Here is a 23,345-nt window from a genome sequence, read left to right on the forward strand (position 1 = left end):
TTGGCATATAGAAACACAGCCGACTTTTGTATGTTGATTCTTCTCTTGTTGCGGAGCACGGGCTCTAGGCATGAGGGCTTCAGTAGTTGTGGCTCGCAGGCTCAGTAGTTGTGGTGCATGGGCTTTGGTGCTCTGCGGCACGTGGGATCTTCCTGGACCAGGGCTCGAAGCCGTGTCCCCTGCATTGGCAGGCAGATTCTTTAACCAGTGTTCCACCAGGGAAGCCCTGTATGTTGATTTTGTATCCTGCAGCTTTACTGGATTAATTTCTTAGTTGTAACAGTTTTTTGGTGGAGTCTTTAGAGTTCTCTATATATAAGATCACATCAACTGCAAACAAAGATAATTTTATTTCTTCCTTACCAATTTGGATGCCTTTGTTCTTTTTCTTGTCTGATTGCTCAAGCTAGGACTTCCAGTATATGTTGAATAGAAGCGGCAAGAGTGGGCACCCTTGTGTTGTTCCTGATCTTAGAGGAAAAAGCTTTCAGCTGCTCATCATTGAGTGTGATGTTAGGTGTGAGCTTGTCATATATGGCCTTTATTATACTGAAGTACATTCCTAGTTTTGTGTCTAATTTGTTGAGAGTTTTTATCATGAAAGTATGTTCAATTCTGGTAAATGTTTTTTTCTGCATCTATTGAGATGATCATATCATTTTCGTCCCTCTTCTGTTAATGTGGTGTTTCACATTTAATGGTTTGCTTATGTTGAACCATCCTTGCATCTCAGAGATAAATCCCACTTTGATCATGGTGTAGGATCCTTTTAATGTGCTGTTGAATTCAGTTTGCTAGTGTTTCATTGAGGATTTTTGCATCTATGTTCATCAGGGATATTGACCTGTAATTTGCTTTTCATGTAGTGTCCTTATCTGTCTTTGATATCAGAGTAATGATGGCCTCATAAAATGAGCTTGGAAGTGTTCCCTCCTCTTCAGTTTTATGAAAGAGTGGGAGAAGGATTAGCATTAACTCTTCATGAAATGTTTGGAAGAATTCACCAGTGAAGCCCCCCAGTCCTAGGCCTTTCTTTGTTGGGGGAGTGTTTTACATCACTGATTCAATCTCCTTACTCATTACTGGCCTGTTCAGATTTTTTATTTCTTCATGAGTCAATCTTGGTAGATGGTATGTTTTTAGGAATTTATCCATTTCTTCTGGGTTGTCCAGTTTGTTGTCATATAATTGTTCATAATAGTCTCATGATCTTTTGTATTTCTGTGTTATCCGTTGTAATGTCTCTCTTTTTTTATCTTATTTGAGTCTTTTTTTTTCTTTGTGAATCTAGCTAAAGGTTTGTCAGTGTTACCTTTTCAAAAAACCAGGTCTTAGTTTTATTGATTTTTGTTTTTCTCTTGTGTTTCTAGCCTTTATTGCAATTGTTTCCACTCTGATCTTTGTTATATCCTTCCTTCTGTTATCTTTGGACTTAGTTTGTTGTTCTTTTCCTAGTTCCTTGAGGTGTAAAGTTAAGTTGTTTGAGATCTTTCTTTTTTCTTCATTTTGCCATTAAGCTATAAACTTTCCTTTTAGAGCTGCTTTTGCTTCATCCCATACTTTTTGGTATGTTGTACTTCAATTTTTGCTTGTTTCAGATAGTTTTTTTTTATTTCCCTTTTGATTTCTTCTTTGGCTCATTCGTTGTTCAGGAGTGTACTAATTTCCACATATTTGTGAATTATCTAATTTTCCTCCTGTTATTGATTTCTAGTTTCATACTATTGTGGTCAGAAAATATACCTGATATGATTTCAGTCTTTTTAAAATTGTTAAGATGTGTTTTATGACCTAACATATGCTCTGTCCTGGAGAATATTCTGTGACACATGAGGAGAAAGTGTATTGTGCTGCTATTGGATAGAACGTTCTCTATATGTCTGTTAGGTTCATTTGGTCTAAAGTACAGTTCAAGTTCAATGTTCCCATACTGATTTTTTTTTTGTCTGATCCATCCATGGTTGAAAGTGGGGTAGGGAAGTCCCCTACTGTTATTTATAAAGTTGTCTATTTTCCCTTCAGATATGTTAATATTTGCTTTCTGTATTTAAGTGTTGCACGTACCATAATTTTGAAATAATGATGAGTTTAAATTGTATTTGTAGAGTTCTTTCACAATTAAATTTGTGATGTGACATTGGTCATTACTGGTGACAAACTCACAGGTAGGCTAATACTACTGTGTTGCTGCTCACATTCATACTTGAAGAAAATAGCAACTTTCAGTTAGAAGTTGGTGACCATTAAAACAAATAATTTTCCCACCCAAGTTTACTATAAATTCGTGGCCCAAGTCCAGGGTTTCCTCCATGTCCCCTCATATCTCAGACTTAGTAAAGGAGCTCCCAGGGCACCCACCCAATCTTAGGGTCCCATTCACTGTCATGTCCCACTCCAATCCCACCCTCAGACAGTAGGATTTCAGTGTTCATTCATTCAGCAAACATTGAACACTAGCTCTGTGCCAGGCCTTGGGACAAATGGTGAGATCCAAAGTCAAATAAGATGAGGTCCCTGCCTTTAAGCTGCTCGTCATCTACTTAAAGAAGAGCATCAGAGACACCATCCCAAAATGCAAAATGTAAACAAGCACAGGAACATGTCTACCCTTCCTGGTAATCGGATAAACCCAGTGATGCTGAGGTTGGGTCACTCCTGGGTAGTAACACCGGCCATCACATAAGCCTTTTGAGAAGATGTATGGCCCTGCATAGCATCGATCACAGAAATTCCATACCCTTCTTTCTCAGCACTCTCACGCTTGCAGATTTGTACCAAGGAAATAACTCAGGACAAAGGACGGAGTGTGGAGGGCAGAGGTCCTTTCCTCTCCTTTTCTGGAGGCCGTGTCCTCCTCAGGAAGGGGCTGGGTCTTGTTCAGCTTGTGCCCCCGTGCTCGCACATGTTAATACTCATAAAGCCCTGTTGGGTGAATGTTGGACCCCCGTGCAGCTCCAGCGGACAAGAGAGGGAGCTGGTAGGAGGGGCAGTCCAGAAGCCCTCCACTGATCAAGTTCCTGTTTTCTCTTCTAGCCACCAGAACATCAGGAGAGATGGACAAGCCACTCATCAGCCGCCACCTGGTGGACAGTGACGGCAGCCTTGCCGAGGCCCCCAGGGAGGTTCCCAAAGTGGGCATCCTGGGCAGCGGGGACTTTGCCCGCTCCCTGGCCACACGCCTGGTGGGCTCCGGCTTCAGCGTGGTGGTGGGGAGCCGCAACCCCAAACGCACGGCTGGGTTGTTCCCCTCAGCAGCACAAGTGACTCTCCAGGAGGAGGCAGTGGGGTCCCCAGAGGTCATCTTCGTGGCTATGTTCCGGGAACACTACTCCACACTATGTGGTCTCAGTGACCAGCTGGCCGGCAAGATCCTGGTGGACGTGAGCAACCCCACACAGCAGGAGCACCTTCGGCACCATGAGTCCAATGCTGAGTACCTGGCCTCCCTCTTCCCCACCTGCACAGTGGTCAAGGCCTTCAATGTCATCTCTGCCTGGACCCTGCAGGCTGGCCCAAGGGATGGAAACAGGCAGGTAGGTGCTGGAGGAATGCCAGTCACATAACAATAAATGTAAATGGCTAAGTTCCATTGAGGGCCCTTGGTGTACCAGGCTCTTTATGTACATTATCTCAGCTCATCTCACAGCCCTGCAAAGTTCCATTTTACAGAGCAGGAAACTGAGGCTCAGAGATGTTAATGAACTTACACTAGGTCTCACAGCTTGGTGAGCTGGGATTTGAACCCAGTTCCTAGGAACCTGAAATCATGTTCTTTCTTCTATGGTAATTTGATTTCCAAGAAGACAGGGAGGAAAAGGTTGATGGCTTTCTTTTTACTATTTGGAGTCAAGAAGAGGAGAGATTTTGCTTTTAGGATTGGACTTAGAAAGACGAAGGTAACACACTCATGTGCCAGGTCCTAAGGAAGCAGGCATGTCCCAAACTTTATCTCATTTATTCCAGGGGCTTCCAAAAACTGTGTGGATTTCTCAGCATAGTCAACAGCAGGTTTTTCTGAGGGCGGAAAATGGCTCCAGAGAACAGCCATTGCTGCATACTGTTGTTGGCAGGAGGAGCTCTAACCAAGACAAGGTGGTCTTTTTGTTTGTATTTTTGTGGGGGTTTTTTTGCGGTACGTGGGCCTCTCACTGCTGTGGCCTCTCCTGTTGCGGAGCTCAGGCTCCAGACGCGCAGGCTCAGCGGCCATGGCTCACGGGCCCAGCCGCTCCGCGGCATGTGGGATCTTCCCGGACCGGGGCACGAACCCGTGTCCCCTGCATCGGCAGGCGGACTCCCAACCACTGCGCCACCAGGGAGGCCCGACAAGGTGGTTTTTAATGCCAAGAGGCAACCTGTACTTGCCTCAGGGAAGCATGCTAGGCTCCACATGTGTTTGAGAACTTCCACCAATGAGTCCAGCTCAGATGCCTTGTCTGCCCAGCTCCATGCCAGGCTGTGGGGAGCCCACAGGTACCCAGCCACCCGTGACTGGAGGGCCCTCCATGCAGCCTGCATCTTGGGACTCCTACATTTGGACAGGCAAGAACAGTGGGGGAGTGTAGGGTAGCAGGGCCTGGGAGGGAGCAGAGCTAGAGGCTGGCTGGGGAAGACTTTGAGATCAGCCTTGGCCTTTGCCCTACCTTAAGTTGTCAGGCACAGGGAACATGAAGGGCATTCCAAGCTGAGGGGACAACCCACAGAGGCACAGAGGTGGGGAACAGTGTTCCCAAACGATGTTCCCACATGGGGACAATAGGACCTACTTGCAGGCTTGTGACGAGGCGGAGGGTTCACATGTGTAACACCTGGCACATAGCGGGTGCGGAGTCAGTGTTGGTAGACCGCCTGACCACAGCGGTGTCAGGAAGACCCGTGGAGTGTTCAGGGGTCAGAGGACACCCGTGGGCCTGCGTTGGGGCGCGTGGAGGGGAGCAGTGGGCTACGAGGCTGGGGCTGGCTTGTGGAAGGCCTTGTGTGGTGGCTGAGGGCTGTGAGGGGCCAGAGGACATGGTCAGAGGGGACACTTCTGGACTGAGGGACGGAGCTGCAGCCACAGCTGCACTTTCTGGGCCATATGCAAAGCCCAGGTGCTGAACGACCCCCAGGGCAGGCCGCAGTCCTTTGAGGCACCTACTCCAAGGGCCCCTGGGGGCCGCCAGATGGGCGTTTTGCTTGTGGATGCTGATGGCAGTGAACTGGGCGAGATGCTCACTGTTGGGTGAGCATTGGCTGTTTTCCTCGAGAAGCGGGCATTGCTGGGCCAGAGACTAGGAGCCCACAGGGAGCCGAGGAAAGGCCCCGGGCCGGGATTCAGGGCCTCCTTGTGCTCCAGCCGTACCCTTACCTGGCAGATCGCTGGGCCTCAGTTTCCTCAGCTGCTCCGTGAGGAGCTTGGCCAAGATGCTCTCCGAGGCCCCGCTCAACCCTCCGGGGACCCCACCTGACCCCCCCCCACCTTCCTCCCCGCAGGTGCCCATCTGCAGTGACCAGCCAGAAGCCAAACGCGCCGTCTTGGAGCTGGCGCAGGCCATGGGCTTCACCCCCGTGGACATGGGGTCCCTGGCCTCGGCCCGGGAGGTGGAGGCCATGCCCCTGCGCCTCCTCCCAGGCTGGAAGGTGCCTGCTCTCCTGGCCCTGGGGCTCTTCGTCTTCTTCTACACCTACAACTTCATCCGGGATGTGCTGCAGCCCTACCTGCAGGAGGGCAAGAACAAGTTCTACCAGCTGCCCGTGTCCGTGGTCAACACAACGCTGCCCTGCGTGGCCTATGTGCTGCTGTCGCTGGTGTACCTGCCCGGCGTGGTGGCGGCGGCCCTGCAGCTGCGCCGCGGCACCAAGTACCGCCGCTTCCCCGACTGGCTGGACCACTGGCTGCAGCACCGCAAGCAGATGGGGCTGCTCAGCTTCTTCTGCGCCGCCCTGCACGCGCTCTACAGCTTCTGCCTGCCGCTGCGCCGCTCCCACCGCTACGAGCTGGTCAACCAGGCCGTCAAGCAGGTACGGTGCCAATCACAGCGCCGGGGTGGGGGCGCCCGTGGGTGCAGCCCGCCAGTTGTCACCTGCCGATCCTGCCCGGACTGGATCACGCCCACATCCTGCTGTCCGAGGTTTGGCGTATCAGCGAACAGAACGTGAAAAGCGCTCTGCCCCCAAGCCAGGGAGACTTAAGTGCAGCTGTGAGTTACAGAGGGTATGTAGAAGGTAGCGAAGTGCTAAGGAGGAAGATCAAGCGGGGGGTGGGGGGTGCAGTATTAAAGGGTGGTGAGGGAGGCCTGGCTGAGCGGGGGACATGTGAGCCCAGGTCGGAAGGACAGGAGGACAGGAGCTGTCTGGCACCTTTGAGGATCGGCAAGGAGGCCCTCTTGGTGGAGCCAGGGGACGGGGTGGTGGGCGGGGCCTGGGAGGCGGAAGCCACACCAGAGAAGCCTTAAAGGCTGAGGAAGGGCTTGGGCCTTAGACTCGAAGCCGAGCAAAGGTTTTGAGTAGAGGAGTGATGCGCCGTCTGGGGTTTTAACTGGCTCACTCTGCTGCCAGATGGAGAACAGACAATCAAAGATCAAACGCACATGCTGGGAAACCAGTTAGGAGGCAGTGCGGGAACCCAGATGAGAGGCCACGGAGGCTTGGAGTGGGCTGGGAGCAGCAGAGAGACAAGAAGGTGTTGAAGGCGTATTCTGAAGCCAGGGTACACAGAACTGCTGTAATAGACATGGGGTTCATGAGGTGGTGGAGGACGACTCTGGGTTTTCAGCCTGAGCACCTGGAGGGATGGAGTTGCCATCCCCTGAGACGGGAAAGGCTGCAGGAGCATGTGGGTTTTTTGGTTTTTTTGCGGTACGCGGGCCTCTCACTGTTGTGGCCTCTCCCGTTGCGGAGCACAGGCTCCGGACGCGCAGGCTCAGCGGCCATGGCTCACGGGCCCAGCCGCTCCGCGGCATGTGGGATCTTCCCGGACCGGGGCACGAACCTGCGTCCCCTGCATCGGCAGGCGGACTCTCAACCGCTGCGCCACCAGGGAAGCCCAGCATGTGTATTTTGAGGGGGTGGAAGGGCACAGTAATTATTCATTTAGGAAAGCCGTAGGGTGCTCTTTTGCCAGCGGGATTCCTGGGAATGGAGGGCCTTCGGGTCAAGCCAGGTGGTATCGCAGGCAGCAGCCGCTGGCACCTGTACCCACAGAAATAGTCCCCCCGGATGCTTCCTCCGGGTTCACAAGCTCACGGGGCCTGATTCTGAGTCCCAAGCTCAGGTCTGCAAGCAACCCTGCCTTTATTTTCCCCGACCTGCTAATTCCACCTCTAGCCCTCAGCCTCTGGCCTGGTGCGAGGGTCCTACCCACTCCAGGACACTCAGCCGCCCAATGAGACACTTCTCTTCTACCCCTGGTTCCAGCTGCCGTTTTGTTCTTGCTTGGGAAGCAGGGATCTTACTGAGGCTGGGCCCTCCCCAGGTGCCCCCACCATGCGGCCATCCCCTCGGAGGCCTGACCACTTCCCAGAGCAGAGCCAGGAGGCAAGGCTGGGCCACTTCCTGGGAATCACAGACCTCAGTCCCTGTTCACTCTAGTTCCTGCTTCCTTGCTGGCAGCTCCTCAAATGCCCTCGTCATTCCCTGCCCACGGACACCTGGCACCATTCCATCTGTAGGCTTGGGCTTTCATAAGAGAAAGGAGGAACCCCAGACTTCAGGCAAAGCAGCAAGACACCTGCTGGAAATGAGAGAGGAAGGGAAAAAATAATAGTCACTAACGCTTAAAAAGCGCTTAGTGTGTTCCAGGTACCATCTAAGAGCTTTACATACCCAGTGTGAATTCATTGAACTCTTATCCCTATAAGGCAGGTGCTGTACTACCTTATTTTACAAATGATAAAACTGAGGCACAGAGAGGTTAAGTAACTTGGTCAAAGTCACTCAGCCAGTAAGTGGCTGAGCTGGGATCCAGGTCCAGCCAATCTCCTCCAAATCCGTGTTCATGCCCGTACTGCTTTCTACGGGGAAAACAAGTCCAAATTAACAGTTGAATGAATGATCCCGGAACTCATTCATTCTCTGAGTTCTACTCTACCGGGCCCTGAGGCCACGGGATGAAATCAGACAGTCTCGTCCCTCACCTCAGCTGGCGTGGGGTGGCGTGGAGGCCTGCAGGCCAGAGCCCTAGACTCTTGTCCTCCAGCATCACTGACTGGAACAAAGAGCTTGACCTTAATAAGCAAGTCACAACCCCTCTTTGGTCCTCAGGGCCCTGGTGTAGATGGAGGTCTCACCCAGTGCTAATGTTTTTTGATGCTCTTTCATGATATTTTCTTACTCCTAAGAAGAGTCAGCCTGCTGGGCAGGAAGCTCTGCGTGGCTCCTCGGAGAGTGGAGCAATGTTTGCTGCCCAGGAGGTGGGGGGTGTTTCAGGCAGTGGATGGGGAAGAAGGTAACGCCCCCTCCCCACTAGAGCACAAGGCAAAACTCCTGCCCTCTCCTCCCCGTGCCCACCCTCTGACTGCCATTCTCCAAATTCTCCACCCTGTCAAGGCTCTCCTTGATATTACGTTAATATCGTTTTGCCGTGATGCAAATACCAGGGCACATTGAGGCCCGTGTGAGGTAATTTTCCCTGAGTTCCAAAGCCCTGTAAGGCTGCAGGCCCCCGTGGAGGTTGCCAGGCAACCATCGCTCCCACAGGACGGGATCAGAGACACACAGCAAGGCCTGTCAGGCAAAGGGGCTGAACCTTGTTCTGCAGAGTTCTGGAGGGCAGAGCCAGGGCTGATGCGGCTTGTCAGGGAGGGGCGTGGAAATGGGGGGGAGGGATTAACAGAGCAGAGCAGCCCAGAAGAGGGGTGGGCGGCCAAAAAGTACATCAATGGTGCCTTAGAACGCATGTCAAGATCAAAATCCGAAATCAAATAAGGATCAAAGAAAGTGTTTTACCCACACACTGTGTTCTCCGCCCTGTCACCCCAAATCTAGTCCAGGCTGTCGGAGAGAACCGTCTAAATCTCACATCTGAGCCTCCTGCCCTTGGGCCCTTCAGCTTCGAGCTTGCAACCTACAGGGAAAGGAAACCCCAAACGGGGATGGCAGCGTTCCATCTCTTGTTGACGAGCGCTGTCCTGGTCGTGCTTGAGGCAGCCGGCTTGATTAGCTCTGAACATGAGAGCATCAGTAGGGGAGTGGGGAGCTGTTTCACCCACGTCCCAGTTTGCCGTCTGTGACGCCGGTCGCTGGGGAGCCCTGAGAACAGCACTGTAGTTCATTCAGTGGGGTGAGACTCCCACAGGCTACCGAAGGTGGTCGGGAGCCAGACGCTTATGCAAGTACCTCCTCCCACCCCTTCCCAGTGTCGCGGCTGAGTGGAAATATTAGAGGAAAAGACAAGACATTTTGCAAGCAGATGTGGTGTGTGTAATCGTCCAAGCTCTGACTTGGGACATTAACTTCCTGATCTTACCAAAATGCAGAAGGGAGCGACTAATGAAGTATATTTGAAGGACAAACAACTTACAACTCGGGGATGACCCACTGAGCGGCCGTCGTTAGTGCAGGGAAGGTACGAGTTAGCCTTCTCTGGGCTCAGTTACGTGGGAGACCCCCCTGCCCCCTGCAGGGTACCGTCGGCCCCGCCTTTCTCGTTAGTGCTGACATTCGCTTGGCACACAGCAAAATCACAGGATTTTAGACGTGACCTCTTCCAGCTCTGTCAGTGGAGAAGCGGAGGCCCAGAGATGGAGCTGCCCAGAGTCTCACAGGACTCATGGTCAGGGTGAGACTCCTGGTCCTTTTGTAGCTTAAAGGCACCAGTGAGAGCCAGCCTGCCCTGAAATAGAACAGAGGCCTCGTTTCTCTCAAATTGCAGGAAAAGTACCCAGTGGATGGCATTTTCTCAGTTCCTTTCAACGTTCTCTCATAAGCCTTTCAACCATTTTTGCTCAGACCACTAGATTCATTTTTAATATTTTACCTTCTAACTGCACTTGGGTTATTTTTTTCCTGCTGACATAGTTTCTCAAAAACCTGTATGAGTCACTCTGTTTTGCAAAGCAGAGACCTCCCTACTAAAGCCTAGTCACGTATCCTAATGGAAATGCTGTTCCTTGTTGTGTGGGTAGAATTGAAGCAGCAGCGTTTCCTGGTGTTTCTCAGAAAACATCTTGACGTCCAGGAACTCTGCAATGTGGTCTAGTTCGGAAATGATGGTTCTGACAGAAGGATCTTGATAAAAGCTCTTCCTCGTGTGCACGGTACGAGTGAGCGTTGGCCAGGCTGAGGGGGAAAGGTGGGGCTGAGGTGCAAGGGGTCTCTGAGTGGAGAGGGAGGGGGTGGAAACCTCTGGGCCTGCAGGGACTCCCCCATTGGTGCGTGCCTGGGGCTCACTGGGGGATTCCAGAACTCTGGGAGGGCAGGTATCTTTGCTCTCTGCAGCCCAGGGCCTGGCACACAGTAGGTGCTTATGAAGCACCTACTGTGTGCTGGGTGCTTCGTAAGTGCTTATGGGCCTGCTTGGCGAATGGCTGTCGGCCTCTGTTGCCTGGCAGTGGTTGACTCAAAGCTACATTCCTCAGACAGAAATGGGGAGCTGGGTGGGAAGATGGGAGCTGGGGGCTCGTTAGGAAATGTTGAGGGGTTTGGTGTATGTGTGTCTGGAATATGAGCCAGTGACAGGGGCAGCTTGGGGGACCAAGGATCCAGGGTGAGACAGGCTGAAGGTAGCAGAGGCAGCAGCCTGTCTGGCGGAAGGGATTCTGAGTTAAGAGAGCGCCTCCTTCCTGCTGGGGATTTGGGCACCAGAAAACCTTGTGAGATGGTCATATTTGAAGGTTCTTTATGTCTTGTCAAATTCTCTGGCTCCTTACTCTTGGCTTGTGACTGTTCTGGTCGACTGGCCCCAGATAGATTTGTGAAAGCCGTGGGGAGGGAGGAGCCTTGTCTTCCGAGCCAGCTGCCTGGGTCCTGATCTCAGCTCTGCCATCTCCTAAGCTGTGTGTGACCGTGGAAAGGTTACTGGGTCTCTGTGCCTCATTTCCCTCATCTGGAAAATGGGGACAACAGTGACCTCTGCCTCACGGGGTTGCTGTAAGGCTCAGGTGAGCTGATACCTGAGAAGCGCTTAAACCAGAGGCAGACACACGTTACACGGAGTGGAAATTGGGAACGTTGGTCGTTACTGCGTTTTTCCCGTCCTAAATTCCTTGCTCGCCCAAATCCCAGGGCATCGACCTTGGCCACAGTGTTCATGGTTTCCTTTCCATCCACACCAGGTCTTGACCAATAAAAGTCACCTCTGGATCGAGGAGGAAGTCTGGCGGATGGAGATCTACCTGTCCCTGGGAGTGCTCGCCTTCGGCACGCTGTCCCTGCTGGCTGTCACCTCACTGCCATCCATCGCAAACTCACTCAACTGGAGGGAGTTCAGCTTTGTTCAGGTAAAGTAGTTCTGTCTCTGCTGGTGAGCCTCGGCGTGGCCCTGGCCCTGCCTCTCCCGTGCAAGCACCTTCCCACCCACGCGCCACCTGGGCTTTCGTAATCTGTGCAACAGAACCGCCCAGTCAGGTGCCCGGGCCTCCCCACGCCTGGCAGGCTCACCCACGTCTCCTGGTAAAGGGGCTGCCTGGGACGAGCTCATCCTCGTGACACCGGGAGATGCCAGATTTAGGCATGTGTAAAATTCAGACAGCAGAATGCTGAACCCTGGACTACACATTCTCAGTATCTACAATTCTTGGGCTTCCCAAACAAATCCCATAATACGTAGTCCCTGGACGTGTCGCTGATCTGTCTGGGCAGTCAGTGAGCCCTTGGATGAGCCGAACTGCCCAGCCAGCACCCTCCGCTGAACCCGGCCCTGTTGTTTCCTTTAACCTCTGGATTCATGCAGGGTGGATGGGAGGTGAGATTAGGACCTTCAGTTTATAGGAAATAAAATACAGCATTTCCCAAAGGACACCATTCATATTAAAAAGGACACATAGAGTCAAATAAATCTGGGAGGGCTTCCCTGGTGGCGCAGTGGTTGGGAGTCCGCCTGCCGATGCAGGGGACACGGGTTCGTGCCCTGGTCTGGGAAGATCCCACATGCCGCGGAGCGGCTGGGCCCGTGAGCCATGGCCGCTGAGCCTGCGCGTCCGGAGCCTGTGCTCCGCAACGGGAGAGGCCGCAGCAGTGAGAGGCCCGCGTACCGCAAAAAATAAATAAATAAATAAATAAAATAAATCTGGGAAAAGATTTGCTTCCCGCTCAGCGAGTCACAATGCACTTTGGCACATCAAGTACTGTCTACAGCAAGCAAACCTTGTTAAGCAGACTTATTTCGGTATTGGCGTCCTCCCCCCCACCCCCATTTTTCTTTCACTGTCTACACTCCACAGAACACACTTTGGAAGATGCTACTAGTGGCAAAGGTTCTTTATGCATTTATTCACTCAGTGTTTATTGAACACATACTGCATGCCCAGCGTCATGCTAGACCTGGGATGCAAGAGGGAACGAGACAGGTATAGCCACGCTTTAATTATAAGGACCACTGGGGCAGGGACGTTTTTTACATTCCTTTGGCATCTCCCACTGTTCTCCACACAGAGCACGTGCTCAGCCCCCAGGTGCTGGCGGATTAACTCATCCCCTCCATTGATGGGTGCTGACTAATGGTTCTGCCATCCATATGGTATCAGGGCAGGGAACAGATATCACACCCACCCCCGACGTCAACAAAAAATCTGTCCCATATCTTCTCTGTGCAGCAAGGACACAGGACGGGATTCCAAGAGGGACACCAACAGGGCAGTGCTCTTATGTAATCCAATTAATTATCCCTCATTGGGGATGCATGCGTACCCTAGAACAAACAGAGTTGTGGGTTTTGGGGTTTTTTTTTAAGTGTGTCTGTTTCTGAATCTCACTGGCTCTGCTCATCTCGGAAGGTCTCTGGAGGTGTGCTCAGGCCTGACACATGCTGGCAAAAGGGGGAAGAAAGAATTTTATTTATCTTCCACTAATCCTCACGTGTCGCACACCCAAATCTGGGATTTTCGTGTTCCTGCCTGGAGTATGCTGGGGTGCATAGTTTATCCACAACTAAAACAGACTGCAGTTCGCCCCCCTCACCGGAAAGTTGCTCCCTTAAGCAGCTGTAGATTACAAGCTCCAGCTCCAGCTGCCAGAGAAAGCCGGAGAATTTGGTTTTGTTAGCAAAAGCTGACTGGGATTCAGCAGCTGTTCTACTTTACATACTGAAGAGTCGAAATACAAATAGGAAAGTCCTATGCTGCTGCAAGGAAAGCCGAGAGATGGGTAGAAAGACAGGGGTTTACGTGAGGAAATCAAATGCCCACATTCTGTCCACAAATGCTCTATCTCCCTGGAGTGCTGATACAGAGGAGGAACCGGCACATCCCAGCTCTGTAACCATTAGCAGATCATGTGCGCTCCCCGAGCCTCACTTTACGCTCTTGTAAAATGGAGTTAGTTCCCTACAGATGTGTTGTGAGCCACTGTGCAAGATTACGTGTAAAAGAAAAATACAAAGCAATTTGCTGTGATTCTCGGGGCATGTAGCCACATTTCCATGATCTCTGACTAAGCCACCCATTTCTGAGTCAGTAGGAGGCAGCAAGAGACAGGCAAGAGACTCTCACCCAGAGCCGCAGAATGGTCCGGGGCAGTGTTTGCAAACTGTAGTTGACACTTGTTGGTGGGTTATGAAATCAATTTTTGTGGACCACAACAAGCTTTTTTTTTTTTTTTTTTTTTTGCGGTACGCGGGCCTCTCACTGTTGTGGCCTCTCCCGTTGCGGAGCACAGGCTCCGGACGCGCAGGCTCAGCGGCCATGGCTCACGGGCCCAGCCGCTCCGCGGTATGTGGGGTCTTCCCGGACCGGGGCACGAACCCGTGTCCCCTGTATCGGCAGGCAGACTCTCAACCACTGCGCCACCAGGGAAGCCCACAACAAGCTTTTCAAACATGAAATAGAGTAGAATGTCTCCAAAAATGTCAGAGTTCTTTACATGTTCTAAGCACAGACATTTTTTCAGTTGTATCAATTCAGTAGTTATATATACATATGTGGGCATACTTCACTGTGTACTGGGCAGTAATGAAAATGTGATTCTTAATGTGAGCCGCCATCGAAAAGTTTGAAGTCACGGAGCTCTTGGAGAAATGCAGATACCCTTGACCTGTGGACTCAGATGCCCGGGGTCGGCTCTGGAGTCTATTTTTATAGGCTCCTTGGGTGACTTAAGTGCACGTGATGCAGTAGGTGACAATCTCTGGGGTGGGGGACGCAGGCTGTGGAGCCAGCAGACCTGGGTTTCAGTCCCAAGACCACCACTTACCAGCCCTGCACCACTAGACAGTTCCTAGCGTCTCCAAGCATCTGCATCCTGACCTGTCTGTATCCACCTCCTGTAGTCGTTGGGAGGATTTGTGCTGACGACATGTATACATGCACCCAATAGTGGCTGTACAGGTTTTGAGGTGAGCTGCAACCTTCTACTGTAAGGTGAGCGCTGCTTTAGAACAAGGAGCTACCTGGACCCCATTTCCTTTCCCAGCCACGAATGACTGCGACAGGTCACCAGTACTTAGAAAGTGGCTGTGGAGACACCGTGGTTCTCAGTGGGCCTGGCCTGACCCCTGGGTCTGTAATGATTTATTGAGCTAGAAAGCCATCAAAACAGGGTGTGGATTCCACAGCCGTGACTTGTGCTTGCGTGTATCCTTTTGTTCCTGAGGCTGTTTTCGAAGTTTTTAATTTGGGGTTTTGTTTGTCTGGGTGTTTTTGTTCCTACTGTTTTGGTTTGCTTTCGGCTGTGCTAACTGCTCCTAATTAAGCCAGTTAAACATTCTTAGGTTGCCAAATACCCAGGTCGGTGCAGCTCCCCTGGACAGAGAAATTAGTGTTCGGCGCTTAGCACCTTGGTTCTGCCCCACCGTTAGAGGAGCTTCCTGGGGCCTTGCCCACTCCTGCCACCGGCCTGAGATAATAACAGAGCCCTGTGCTGACTCCAGCTTTGTGAGCAATTGTCCAAAGCCCCTTCCCGCCATGGTAATGGATCACCACCAGCGGCCACCAACAACCTGGCTGTCTCTGTTTTGCTAACAAGCTTACATATAATAAAAATGGCCCTAGCTTGTTGTGGGCGTTATGAATTGCCCCGTGAGGATGCCTCCCTTTCTTTTGGCTTCCTTTGACTGTTATGGGATTTTAAAAATTGTTCCCAAGGAGAGAGAGTTTTAGGGAAACAAACTTGCTGGAATCACCCAGGCTTCCCATTGGGATTGGAAAGTCAGAAGGCCCTTTGTTACTGGCTGGTCTTTGGGGCCTCCTGCCATCTGGAATCACACGGGATTCTGGATGGCAAAGGGAAGCGGATATATGGGCGGGAGAAGGTCTTCATACTCTCCCAGGGCAGGTCTTGTTTGCCCAGCACAGTCCATCGCTCTCCAGATTAGGGCAGGGGACAGTGGTGAACATGGGCCAAACACTGGAGCCCCAGGGCAGGTCACTGAGGGAGGTGCTAAGGCCTTTCTGGGGCCACCAGGAGTCAGTTCCCAGGCCTGGGTGGCTTCTCACTGCTGCAGCATCTGGGAGAGCTTCACGATGCAGAGTGTGAGCCCGTTCAGGCCCTCGATGGGACTTTGTCTAAGGAACAGGAAGGACCGGGTCCACCCCAGTCAAATAGCCTGGGCAGAGGGACCCTGAAGACTTCTCAACCTGAAGTTAGAAGGGCTCAGGTGATAAGAGTCTCCTAAATTAGTGGTTCTTAGTCCTGTCTGCATGTCAGCATCATCTCTGAGCTTATAGAAGCTACCATGCCTGAGCTCCACCGCTATCCAATTTAATCCGATTTTCTGGGACCGGGGCCTGGGCATTAAGATTTTCTCCATGCTCCCCAGATGATTTTACCACGTAGCCAGATTTGAAAACCACGCCTCAGGCCGCTATACTCTCAGGGGTAAAAAGGCACGTCCCAGCCATCTCAGAAAAGCCTAGTAAATTCACCTGAGTGAGGGGAGCAACAGTTTGGGACTTGGAAGCTGGTGGGGGAATAACAAGGTGGTTGTCAGGCTAGTTCAAGATTTATTCCTGATGGTCAATGCTGGGGCCTTTCCTCCCCCCAATTTTTTTTTATTTTTTATTTTTTATGGTACGCGGGCCTCTCACTGTTGTGGCCTCTCCCGTTGCGGAGCACAGGCTCCAGACGCGCAGGCTCAGTGGCCATGGCTCACGGGCCCAGCCGCTCCGCGGCACGTGGGATCTTCCCGGACCGGGGCACGAACCCACGTCCCCTGCATCGGCAGGCGTACTCTTAACCACTGCGCCACCAGGGAAGCCCCCCAATTTTTTTTTTTATTGTGGTAAAGTAACATAACAAAATTTATCACCTTAACCGTTTTGAAGTGTGCGGTTCAGTAATATTAAGTATATTCACTTTGTCGTGCAACCATCACCACCATCTATCTCCAGAGCTCTTTTCATCTTGCAGAACTGAAACTCTGTCCCCGTTAAACACTAACTCCCCATTCCTCTCTTCTCCCAGCCTCTGGCAATTACCATTCTACATTCTGGGCCAGTGATTTTTACTACCTCATACAGGCACCTTATATAAGTGGAATTATCCAGTACTTGTCTTTTTGTGACTGGCCTATTTCACTTAGCATGATGTCCTCAAAGTTCATCCATATTGTAGCATGTGACAGAAGTTTATTCTTATTTAAGGCTGAATAGTATTCCATTGTATAGAGATACTACATTTTGCTTATCTATCTGTCAGTGGACACTGGGGTTGCTTCTACATTTGAGCTATTATGAATAATGCTGCTGTGGACATGGGTGTATAAATAACTCTTCAAGACCCTGCTTTCAGTTATTTGGGGTGTATGCCAGAAGTGGGATTGTGGGAGCACACGGTGATTGTATTTTTAATTCACTGAGGATCCTCCATTACCATTTTCCATAGTAGCGGCACCCTTCTACATCCCCACTAGCAGTGCATAAGGGTTTTAATTTCTCCACATCTGCGCCAACACTTGTTTTCTTAACAGTAGCCATCCTAATGGGTGTGAAGTGATTTTGATTTGCATTTCCCTAACGATGAGCGATGTTGAGCATCTCTCCATGTGCTTCTTGGCCGTTCATATATCTTCTTTGGAGAAATTTCTATTCAAGTCCTTTGCCTATTTTTGAATTGGGTTGTTTGTTTTTGTCGTTGTTGAATTTAAGAGTTCTCTATACAGTCTGGATATTAATCCCAAATATTTTCTCAATGCTGGGGACTTTTTTAACCCCAGTCTTCATTTTCAATAGATCAGAACTTAGAAAAAGTTGGTGTAGTTCAGAAGTTGCTACGAGATTTGGAATCTTGATAGACACGACTGGAGGTGACAAGGATTTGGTTACACGTGACTCACAGTCAAAGAGGCTTCCATTTGGGGGCTGACCGTTTGCACATGACACGTGAAGTAGCCGTGGATAGGAGCATGGAGCCAACCATGGCCTTTCCCAACAGGCTGTGCTGAGCCAGGAAGTTGTTAAGGATGTAATAAACATATCCTTAAGTGGTCACAAAGCCAAAGAGAACCAGAGATGGCTAGGAAGGATAGAGACTGGGGATCTTTTGCCAGCGAGCATTTTGTTTAGGGTCAAAAATGTTATACTTGTGAACCTGTCTGTGAACTTGTCTGTATAGCCATTATTATTTTTAGTAAAAGCATTACAAACAATTCTTCTGAACCACGTTCTTCCACTTACTGAGGTTCACCACCCTGGTGTTTATACTGGAGAAGGTGTAAGCAGCAAAGCGACCCTCATGCTAGGGAGGAGTGAGAATGAGACATGGTAGCAGAATCAGACCCACTGAGAGCCGTGTCTGGGGGGAGTGCAAACAAGACAGTGTCCCCCAGCCAAGCCCCTGGATTGATGCTGACAAGCTGGGCTGGAAGGAAATCCAGGAGGCCTGATTACAGTTTCTCTGTGGAAAGCTCAAAACCAACCCGTAAAGAGCACCCTGAGGCATCGTCATGCTGCCACGTTTCAATTAAACCCTTGCCGTGTCTCGTTGGAGAAAATGCAGATGTGTTCATCGCCTGATGGGTCACTGCTCTCTTCATTCCTTGTGTAATAAACACAGGTCTCTCCCGCCCGGAATCTCTCGGTGCCCTGTGCCCCTCCTCTCGACCCTCCACGAAGTCCTAACCCTGGCTGCCCTCTGCTCTGCACCACCGCCTGCCGGGTCTGGGGGCTGGAGAATGCTGCATCTATACAGCACTTTCCCTACAATTCTGACTTTACTTTTGTAATCACTTCCTTCTCACTGAGACTTATTAAGCAACTTGCTGAGGGTCACAGTGTCAGTTGAGACTAGCGCCAACAGTAGAATCCGGAAGGCATCATTTGTAGTTTGCAAGAAGCCCTACGTGCAAAAGCTTCCCAGAGGCTAGAGTTACAGATCATCACTTCCTGGCTATTTTCACATCACACTTCCCATAGAAAGTCATGATTGTATAGCACTCGGGGTGACAAGGAGCTGCTCATGGCTGGAAGTGACCCACAAAAGCCCACACCTGGCTCAAGGGGCAAGATGCTCTGCCGCTCGACGGCTTGGACCATTTCCATTTGGATCTGTGACGGTCTTGATCTCCCCAGCATCACTAATCTCCTTCTGGGCAGGAGAGTAATCCTGGCGGGGTTTGTACCTGGGGTGTTCATAGCTCAGAGCATGGGCAGGAGGTGAGGGACCGGCACCCACAGAAAGCATCTTTGTGATGCTGTGGGCTTGATATACAGCGTCAGGACAACTAGCCTGCAAGCCCTTGTGAGCCACCTTCACTATTGGTGCCAAATCCATGTGCCAAGTAAATTTTTCCTTTGTGTTTATTTTATTTTATTTTATTTTTCGGTACGTGGGCCTCTCACTGCTGTGGCCTCTCCCGTTGCGGAGCACAGGCTCCGGACGCGCAGGCTCAGCGGCCATGGCTCACGGGCCCAGCCGCTCCGCGGCATGTGGGATCCTCCCAGACCGGGGCACGAACCCGCGTCCCCTGCATCGGCAGGCGGACTCTCAACCACTGCGCCACCAGGGAAGCCCCTTTGTGTTTATCTTTAAACCAACTTAAGATCCACTCACTTTTTACCTGGCTGTATCTTGTGCCAAATATTATCTGTGAAATTATGATTTTGATATGCTAGCAGACACATGACTCTGCACACATGCAAAGATACACAAAACGAGTAACATGTTTTTAAACTTCTTTAAATTTAATTCCACCTTAAGTCCTCTGGCAGCCACCAGAGTTATGAATAATACAGTTTGGAGAAAAGCATTGGGTTTTTTTGTTTCTGTTTTTTAATACATTTATTTATTTTTGGCTGCGTTGGGTCTTTGTTGCTGCGTGCGGGCTTTCTCTAGTTGCGGCGAGCGGGGGCTACGCTTCATTGCGGTGCGCGGGCTTCTCATTGCGGTGGCTTCTCTTGTTGCGGAGCACGGGCTCTAGACGCGTGGGCTCAGTAGTTGTGGTACGAGGGCTTAGTAGTTGTGGCACACAGGCTCAGTTGCTCCGTGGCATGTGGGATCCTCCCGGACCAGGGCTCGAACCCGTGTCCCCTGCATTGGCAGGCGGGCTCTCAACCACTGCGCCACCAGGGAAGTCCCCAAGCATTGTTATTTTATAGCATTCTTATGAATCAATGAGTCCTTATATACTTTGACGTATGAGCATTGTTCTCTTGGGGAAACTGAGGCTCAGAGAGTTTAGACAGTAATAAGATCACACAGAGAGTGAGTGACGGGGCTGGGATTTGAACACAGAGCCCCACTAAAGCTGCCCTCCTTGCTTCCCCTCTGCCAGATAAGCAGACGAGCCATTGGTAGGATCGCTGTGTCCGTCCTCACCCTGGCCCTCATTCTAGCCTTCTTTTCTCCGGCAGTCCACTCTGGGCTTTGTGGGCCTGGTTCTGAGCACCCTGCATACGCTCACCTACGGCTGGACCCGCGCCTTCGAGGAGAGTCGCTACAAGTTCTACCTGCCCCCCACCTTCACACTAACCCTGCTGGTGCCCTGTGTTGTCATCCTGGCCAAAGGCCTGTTTCTCCTGCCCTGCTTCAGCCGCAGACTCTCCAGGATCCGGAGGGGCTGGGAGAAGGATGGCGCCGTCAAGTTCACGCTGCCAGTGGACTGCGCCCTGGCCCAGAAGACAAGCCATGTGTGAGGTGCCTGACACAGGCACCTGCCAGACACAGGCAGGACAGTGCCCAGAGTCTCTCAGGACTTCTCGCCTTGATCATGCAGGACAGCAGAATTACACACGGATTGGTGGGTTGAGGTCTGAATTCCTGGGACGTGTGTGGTAATATTCAGAATGACACACCTGTGTGTGATATGTATGTCCATATGTATTTCATATATATAACAGGATTTGCAATTATACTTACTTAGCTAAAAAGTTGAGTCCCTGAGATTTCAACCTGTAGATTTAAAAGCAAGTGTCAGATGTTAGGAGAACAGCAGCTCACACTACTGTGACATTGACAGAGAGATGCACAGACTTTTTGCACAGAAAAGGCAGTGAGAGGCTTGCACTTTGGTGGCTTCCATCCATTTGTGCACCTCCCCGCCTGCCCCTTTTTGCTACTTTCCCAAGGCTTTTGCAGAACTGGGGCTCCAAGGTGGCAGGACAGACAGGAGCTCTGCCTGGAGCCCAATTTGGGTGCACAGGGCTGACGAGTCACCAGTGAGCAGCGGGTGCAGCTCCTTCTTTGGCTGCAGCAGGAGGCCAGGCGGGATTGAGGGCACTGGGGGTGAGCCTGTGTCTGTCCTGGGTGCCACCTGAAGGTCCATCCTTTGCCAGGTTGGGGGATCGGAAGGGGGAGGGATTGGAACTGAGCGTGCTCCCCCTAATTCTCCCGGAGCTGGGAGATGTTTTCCTGAAAGTCGGAAGTCACCACGGCAGCTGCAAATTGATCCTCCTGTGGGAGTGTTGAAGTCACCTCCTTGCCAGAGCCACTAATGAACCCTGTCTTGAGAACAAGTGTAATTTCTTTCCTTCCTTTAAGTTGGTGATGCCCGTTCTTTAAACCGCTGTGCCTTCTCACCTTGTAAATCATTAGTTTGAATGTCTCCCAGGAAGGCCTAGAGCAGACCCTTTAAAAGTTGGTTCAGGGGGAGGGGAAAACAAGACCCAGAGCGCTGAGCGTGACAGCCCCGCCCTTCTTGGGACCCCATCCAGAGGGCTGAAGGATGGTTTGTCCTCACTGAACCGGTCCTGTGGAAGGACACTGGGGACCTCTTCAAATACCTTCTGCTGCTACCGGGCAGAGAGCCTGCCTTCCAAGCACCCTGAAAACTACACTGGCTCCAAGTTCCTCCTAATGCAGGGTTATGTTTCAAAACAGCTGGAAGGGTCTTTTCCTCCAAAGCCACAAATCTGAAACCCTGCTGCTCCAAAGCACAAGAGGCTGCAGGACGTGTATCCTTGAATCACATGCCATCCCTCACTGATTCCTACTGAAACTGTTTCTATTTCCCCTGTAGAGAGAATCAGCTGTTCTCGGCTGGGCCCCCAGCCCATGGCAGAATCAGGATGATGTGTCATCTTTGAACACAGAGGGCTGCGGCCCTGATGGAGGACATCAGTGAGACGTACCCAGGATGGGGGTGTTGGTCACGCTTATGTTCTTAGGTCTCCTGGGCCAGAGGGCATCTTAGGATGGAATAGAGTCAGCTGGCAAAAGCTGACCCAAGAGCGCCACAGGAGAGGATGCTCCTGCCTCCCCACAGAGACTGCACTAGCTCATGGCTGTGAAGCGCATTAGGGTCCTTTAGCGAAAAGGGAAAAGAGCCAAGTGCAAGCATATCTCATCGGGCCAGTGACTGATGGAGGCGAGGCAGTGCAGGCAAAGCTGCCTGCTTCCTGCAGATGCGTTCCATCTGCAGCTCAAAGGCTGAGCGGCACAAGCTTGCCTCCCAGATGGGCCCTGATGGAGTGGCAGCCTTGGCCTCAGAGAGGCTTGCTGGAAAGGAAGCAGGGAGAACATGGGCAGCTGGGACCCACCAAGGATTATCAAGCCCGGTCGGTATTGGCTGCCCTTTTTCTCTGGCCCTCCCCAGGCCCAGGATGTTTCCTTATACCAAAGATGCTGACACAGAGCCAAGTTTAATGTGCTCCCTTCCCTTCCCCGCCCACCCCCTGCCGCAGGTGCTCCTCAGGCGGGGACAGGTGCAGCAGAGGACCTGGCCACCCCCAAACTGGACAGTCAGCTCGTGAGAGGCAGGGTGGGCTGTGTGCTTGGCCTTGACCTGGTGTCTGCTGCTGTCCCCTACCTCATCAGGCAGCTGGCAACAGCACCCCCATGAGAGCAAGTCACTCCCTTACAGCCTGGGACATTCTATGTGCCTCTGGGTACAAAAGTGCCTGAACCAAAGTGCTCTGGAAACCCTAAATGCCATGGTCTGAGGTTGAACATTTAAAATCTATGCTACTGGAACTGTTTGTGTATTTTGTTTTTACCTTGTAGAGCTTGTCGGAGAAGCAGCGAAAATAAACACCTAACTTCCCGTGAGTTTCAGGCTTTTATTTCTGTTGCACTGATCACCCGCCCATTCATTCGTTCGTTGGCCTGGTGAGCCTCCTGATCGGCGTTTGCTCTGAGTCAGGCAGCGTGCAAAGTGAGCACAGAGTGATCTGGGCTAGAGCTCACCTCTGAGGAAGGGACATGCAGACCCGCAGAGACAAGGCCAGTAAGGATATGGACGAGATCCAGGTGATGAAGTGCCAAGATATGTGAAAGGAGTACCAGGAAGGCTTCCTGGAGGGAGCAGTGTCTGTGCTGTGGTCTGAAGGCTGTGGCTTTAATGTAGGTTACAGCAGCAGTGCCTCTCAAACTGTCATGCGCACAGGAGTTGCATAAGGATCTTGTTCAAACACAGGTTTGGATTCATGGCTCAGGGATGAGGCCCAAGACTGTGCATCTCTAATAAGTTCCCAGGTTACACACATGGTATTGATCCTCAGACAGAGTAACAAGGGCTTAGACAGCTTCCTTTGTCTCTGCTGTGCTATAGTCTATGGCCCACAGACCAGTGCATCTCTGCCCCATGAAGCTTCCTCTGGACTCTGGTTCCCTGGCTGCCCTGGTGAGATATGCCTCTGTACACTGCTGATGCTGCTGCAAGCCCCTTGTTCTCTTAAAGGCAGAGGGAGAAAACACTCCACCAGAGCCACAGCCTTGCACTCCGTGTGCTCCAGGTAGGATGCCTCCAGGTAGACCCACACATCAGCCCTGGGTCCATCAGGAAAACAGGAACTCTTCACAGAACACCCACCTGTCATGCAGTCAGTTGCTTGTCTACTGAAGCA

General features: G+C 51.4%; 1 protein-coding gene across 5 annotated transcripts in view; it reads left to right on the forward strand.

Moving 5' to 3' along the window:
- The window catches only part of STEAP3 (STEAP3 metalloreductase), a 47,974-nt gene extending 25,426 nt beyond the window's left edge, over nt 1-22,548 (forward strand). For 4 of the 5 annotated variants that reach the window (XM_060016935.1, XM_060016937.1, XM_060016938.1 and 1 more), the window contains 4 exons: nt 3,034-3,533; nt 5,470-5,997; nt 11,250-11,414; nt 19,917-22,548. In XM_060016935.1, the coding sequence (XP_059872918.1) occupies nt 3,034-3,533; nt 5,470-5,997; nt 11,250-11,414; nt 19,917-20,198 (1,475 nt within the window). In that variant the 3' untranslated portion in view covers nt 20,199-22,548. The remainder of the gene's footprint in view (nt 1-3,033; nt 3,534-5,469; nt 5,998-11,249; nt 11,415-19,916) is intronic. The other variant, XM_060016939.1, reaches the window with a different exon arrangement.
- Nucleotides 22,549-23,345: the final 797 nt, after the last annotated feature.

Source organism: Delphinus delphis, chromosome 7 (assembly GCF_949987515.2).
Source record: "Delphinus delphis chromosome 7, mDelDel1.2, whole genome shotgun sequence".
NCBI lineage: Eukaryota > Metazoa > Chordata > Mammalia > Artiodactyla > Delphinidae > Delphinus > Delphinus delphis.